Raw genomic sequence first — 6000 nt, 5'->3', positions numbered from 1 at the left:
CCTCCGTTGCCCCGACCACTCCGTGCGCAGACGCTTTTTCACTCCACTCCCTTGTGCGCAGATGTTCACTTCGTTGCCAGAACTCTCAGAACCCCCGAACGGGCAGATCACGCCTATAATTATACCCCCTCTTCAGGGGGGGCACTTCCTCGCGACCCTCCCTCTCTCACTGTCTGGTTTTGGCACGCAAATCGCTCTTCGTCTCTCCCACTGGCCAAAACGGGCGGCAAGCTCCTTGATTGGCCCGGGGTCGTGGTGACATCACGCGGAGCCCTTTCCTCCTGTTGCGGGATCTGATTGGCCGGGCGGCGGTCACCTCACTCGTTGCACGCTGATTGGTTGAGGGCCGCCACGCGGCTCCTCCTCGAACTCCGCCCACCATGACGTCGGCCAGAGCGAGGTGAAGGAAGCGAAGTGAAGGTGAGGGTGATGCGGTGTCATCGGCGTTGATGTTGGTGGTGTAAAATAAAAGAAAAACCCTAACTATAAAAATAACTCCACAGCGTATGAACATTTAATTACCCATTAGACCAGGGACGGGACCCTAACTGGCAACACATACTTACCGATATAACTGATCTATAGGACCTGTATGTTGTGTGCTCATGGCTTCCAGATTCGCAACAGCATCTAAGCCACGCCTTCTCCCTCCCTACATTCTTGAATCTCTCCGTCGTCCATCTGTCTTTTTACGGCAATTTTCCTGGTTGTGACGACCAATGAGTGAATCCCACACGCGATCGCAGGGTTAGCAGACGGCCAGCAAACAAGCCAAAAACATGCCTTTATATGGACATTTTCAGGGGCTGTGTTGTCCAATAAGCACACCCCATGGGCGGCATGAGGCTTTATAAGAGAGCGGCTGGTGCCGCTTATTCACTGTGGACGCTGGGTCTTCTCTTTCTTCTGTTGGTGTCTTGTGCTGCTGTTTGTCTTTCGTCTTCATGCTGGGGGCTGCTGTCGTGGCTGCTGGTTGAGTTTCAGCGAGTTATGGAGAGAGGCCCACAATGTGCCACGAGTAAAGACCCACAACAAACCACTACTTGCTCAAGTGAGGCCAACACCCAAATGGGGTGGAGGAGTGATCCCACAAGGAAAACAGACCCACACCATGTGTGTAAGCAGTGCCACGCAAGAAAAGTTTTTTTGTCTCGTCAAACCCCTTCTGAGTCCCATGTTTCCCACAAATCAAAGTGTTAACGTGTAATTGCTGATGGCGTTGTGGTTTCGGGCTGTGTGGTAATTTATTGAATGAATTGTGATTGTGTCTGAGCAGCCATGTTTCTTCCCATTTTCTCCGTGAATGAACGAGTATAGTACATGTTGTTACGGCCATGGGTACCGAGTGTATTATAAGGGGGTTAATCCTCATTTCTCCTCGTAAGAACCAAACCTGGGGCCACCGTTCACAATTAACTTTGTGGGGCAGTGGGTTGCTTAACAACCATGAACGCCAAACAGTTAACCACGAGTTCCAGTGTCCACCATCTAATTTGCCGTTCAACTAGAGGTCACGTGGCTTCCTGACCTGGGAACGTGCCCTCGGCGATGCACCTATCTTATCTTGATTAGATCTTAAGTGAGGCGGCTGAGCGTTTACTGCTGGTGAACGTCGACGATAACAGGTTAATTCGTTTGGGAATTACCTCCCAGTCTATCTCGGTTCTGGCAATACTGGATCAATGGAAGGAAAGGACAAACACGGACAGGTTGAAGCGTCAACAAGGAATTTATTAATAAGAAAAATAAATAAAGTGGAGAACTTTTTATTTCCTTGTGGTGTAAATGGATGAATTAAAATCAATCAAAATAATCTCAAACAAATAAAGAATTCAACAGACATTGATAGAAAATAGACAAAGATCATATGCTTATCACTATGCCTTACTTCACAATTAAACACGAGACATGGGTACCCAGCAGATCATTCAGTGGGGGGGGGGAAGAAATCCGGTCTCCGCTTACCAAGGCAGAAGTCGTCATGCATCCAATAAAACAACCCAAAATGTGTGAGCTTGCCTTGATACGCTGCCAGCACTCTGCCTCGCCGTGCACCCACTTGCAAACAGGCTCGAACACCAATCGACATCATGTCGTCACCTCCAGGAACCAGGGATGCCAAGAATCAGGTACGCCAAGAACCAGGAACCGGGCAGAACCAGCAGGAACAGTCTAACTGTCAGGAGCTATCAGGATCTGTAAGGAGCTGTAACCAACAGTCAAGAATTGTAAGGAGCTGTAAGGAGCTGTCAGCAACTGTCAGGCGCTATCACCAACCGTCAGGAAGGCGGTTCTCCTATCCTTTTTATAGGTGACCAGTGTGGGCGGAGCCTCAAGCAGACTTCAGCCAAATCCAGCATGCATATTGGCATATTGCTGCACGTGACCTCCAACCATCAATCTCGCGATCATCCCTTTCTCACCATCGATCGAGATACAACTCCCAATCAACACAGGCATGGTCCACGACACCACGTTTGGGGCACTGGACGAGCACCAGAAAGCGGCCACCCACCGGAATAACCGAGCGGGGGCTTGAAGTGCCCACAAAACTTCAATGGTGGCCATCGCCCCCCCCCCCCCCACTCGGCCTGACACGAACAGGATCCAACCAGCATCCATGGAGCTGCCAAACGGGGTGTCTGGCATCAATGGAAAAAGGTGGATGTCAAACGTCAGTGAAAGAGAGGTGGGTGTCGAACTTCAATGTAAAAAAGGTGGATGCCTGAGGTAAATGAACTGCAGCCATGTCTGACCGTCAAAATAGACTGTCCAGATAAAGCTTGTGGTGTGTTTATTCAAATATCCTGTAAGTCCAAAGTGTAAATAAATCGTCTATTTCCAAGCCAATGTGTCCTGATGGAAAGGGGTAGAATGGGTCTCCGTTGGGCTAACGTGTCTGTCTGTCTGTCTGTCTGTCTGTCTGTCTGTCTGTCTGTCTGTCTGTCTGTCTGTCTGTCTGTCTGTCTGTCTCTCTCTCTCTCATGCATGAACGTGTCGTAAAGAGGAAAAGGTTATCCCATAAGAAAGGGAATCTGTTCTACCCCCTTCTCTGACGCATCAAAGAGTTAAAATCCCACGAGACAAGGGGATGGGTCTATTCTGAACATGCATTTATGGAAATAACTGTCTGAGGACCTGGATGTTGTGTGCATTAGTCGGATCAGATTCTGAAATCCATAACAATATGTTCACAAAAATGCCCCAGGAGAGAAGGGGAGAAATTCATTATCGAGTAGTTAGTCATTTCCTTAAATATACTTGTTTTTAATAAGAGGTTTTCAATTTGTGTGTATAGAAATGGTCACGGTGAATCGCGTGTAAAGTGTTTCACCCACTCATCTTTATCCCTGACTCTTCCTCCCTCTCAATTCAAAATTATCTTTGATTGGTTACCCATTGGATATCTTGCTCATGCCACATCCAATGAGCTTTGAATGGTAATGGAATTTACCAGAACCAACCAGACTTGGAGAGGAAGGCCAAGAGGTGCATGGTGGTGTGCCGTTTCAATAAAGCAGCCAATGGGATTTAAACTTTGCTGCTCTCAAACCTCACCACAAAATGAGGGATACGAGTGACACCATCGTTTTACTTACGCTTCATGATGAAGTGAAATGGTCATTCCACACCACATTCTGCATCAGATTCATTGGGTCTTTGAATGGTGAGGTTCCATGGACATTCAGCAGAAGATCTAATAAAGCAATTCCAGAGAAGTCCTTCAACAAGCCATTCATCCTGGGATGACAGACAGCTGCAAGTCGTGCCAGGAGGACAGTTGCGCTCTGATCTACAAAGGGAGAAACAAATATCCTTACACATCCAAAGCTCCGCTCCAACCTGACAGATCTCTCAATCTAGGTCGCTGCTGATAAACCAGGCATCATCTGTTTAACAAAATCCTTCCTCCCACAGGACTTCACTGACTCCTTGGTTTCTCTCCTCAGCTAATGTCTCCTCCGGTTTGATCGGCCTGAACCCCATCCTGATGGCGGAGTTGCACATTACATTAAGAACTCCTTTTCTCACTGTCCGTGTCCTGCTCTTATACATACATTCCAACCCACAGGAGTACCTTTGGCTGCTCCTTCCCCTCTGCTCCCACCTCTTTTTTGTCTGTGTGTTGTGCTATCCTTTATACAGTAATGACACCATTTACATCTCTCAGACAACATGGACCAAGATCTAACCACTCATCCCAACTCTCTCTCTTCCTCATATGTGGTGATTTCAATTGTCACCATGCAACTTGGCTGGGGGTTGGTACCTCTCTCACCAGCCATGGCACTTCAGCAAAGGACTTCTGTGACCACAAGAGACTGACTCAATCTATGAACTTTCCAACCCGGATTTCTGCCAATGGTAAATTCTCCCTTATAGATTTGGTGGTGACCAACTTCCCCACTAATGTTTCCTGCTCTTCCTCTGCTGTTAGGGTTAGGGTTAGTTAATTTTATAAAATTTGTAGAATTTGTTTTTCACCTGGAAGTTGTGGGTTATGATGTATAAATAAAGGTGGAAAAAAATCTCTTTTAACGCAATTTAATTACAGGCTATAACGCAACAAAAGGTGAAATTTTTTAGAGGATGTAGACTTTCTACAGGCACTGTATTTATGACGGCCCTGATAGCCCATACAGCTCCCACTCTCATCCCACCTACCCCCTCCTCAAAAATATGATTCCTCGTAAATATCATCATTTTAAACCTACCCTGTGCATTCCCAAGCCCCAGATATGACCTTTCCATCAGTGTTAAGAAGCATGAAGGTTTGGGCAGAACGCGCCCATCTACGAACCTTCGGGCCTTGCATGGTCCACATCCTAGAGAGTTTGCAGTATGGAGAGCTGTAAGCTATCAGTCTTGGGTGAGTTCAGAAAGTTCTCTACCTCTTTCATTCTGCAGGGGTGCATTTTTTTTTTTTTTTTTTTGGCAGGTACGTTTCCAAGTATTTTCGATTTCTTTTATTTGTGAGCAATTTTAAATAACAATCCTTATCTCACTCACACAATATACTTTATGTTGCCCTGAACAATGCCTTCTTCGGGTTTTCTGCCCATGCACACCGAGCCTTTTGTGGCGGATTACATCATTTTGAAAGTTGCGTATTCTTTCCAATTTTTTTTTTTTTACTCATTGAACAAGGCCATTGTCCAATTTGCCACTCACCATAACCGTCGTTCTATTCATGTTGATGTGGAAACTTTTCTTCTCTATTGCACTTTTTCATTTTCACTGTTCAATTGCAAATCATCAGTGTACAATAACTCACATGGGAATTGCAACCTTTCATTCTTTGTCACTTCTTCCATCACTATTTCAAACACTATCTGACAAAACTGATTTCATGTGTAATCCTACCATGACTTCAAACATTTCAGTGCATCACAAGTTAGTCTTTATAATAGTTCTTGTGTTTTTTTTCATATATTCCCATAACTACTTTTAGCATTTTTCAGGTATGAGCTGTCTTCCAAGAGCCCATTCACCAACCGCCCTTGGTACTTAATCATATGCTTTCTCTAAGTCAATGAAAACATAGTTTTCTTTTCTTTGCCAAGACTTCTCTTAGCATTGCCTCAAAATAATAATCGCTTCTGTTGTTGATTTTCATGGCATAAAGCCAAACTGATTCTTGACTGTATTTACAACTTTGCTTAGTCTTCTTTCAACCATCATTTCAAAAACTTTCAATGCCTACTCAATTAATTTAACTCCTCTAGAAGATGAACCTATAATAATGGGTCTTCAATTCCTCTGTGGGCTGGCAGGATGGCCAAGCCTTGAGGTACGCACATTCACCTCTAAGCTGTCTCGCCTGGGTTTGAATCTCAGCCCAGCTATAACCTGTCATCCCAGTGTTTCACAGGCAGGGTGATTAACAATATGTGCCGTTCCTCGGATTGACGTTACACTGGGTGTCCCATCTTCCAGCATTATTTGGTTGACATTGAAGATCCCACGGTTAATTAAAGAATGTGAAGTGTAGGCACCCTG

General features: G+C 45.5%; 1 protein-coding gene across 2 annotated transcripts in view; it reads left to right on the top strand.

Annotated features, from left to right (window-relative positions):
• The first annotated feature begins 4740 nt into the window (after positions 1 to 4740).
• ZCRB1 (zinc finger CCHC-type and RNA binding motif containing 1) overlaps positions 4741 to 6000 on the top strand; it is a 49931-nt gene continuing 48671 nt past the window's right edge. The window contains exon 1 of one of the 2 annotated variants that reach the window (XM_085898337.1): positions 4741 to 4870. In XM_085898337.1, the coding sequence (XP_085754463.1) occupies positions 4843 to 4870 (28 nt within the window). In that variant the 5' untranslated portion in view covers positions 4741 to 4842. The remainder of the gene's footprint in view (positions 4871 to 6000) is intronic. The other variant, XM_085898338.1, reaches the window with a different exon arrangement.

Source organism: Eptatretus burgeri, chromosome 10, assembly GCF_056783735.1.
Source record: "Eptatretus burgeri isolate ZD-2024b chromosome 10, Ebu_testis_v1, whole genome shotgun sequence".
In the NCBI taxonomy this organism is placed as follows: domain Eukaryota; kingdom Metazoa; phylum Chordata; class Myxini; order Myxiniformes; family Myxinidae; genus Eptatretus; species Eptatretus burgeri.
Note: the sequence above shows the minus strand (reverse complement) of the source record. Positions and strands in the feature narration are given on the sequence as shown.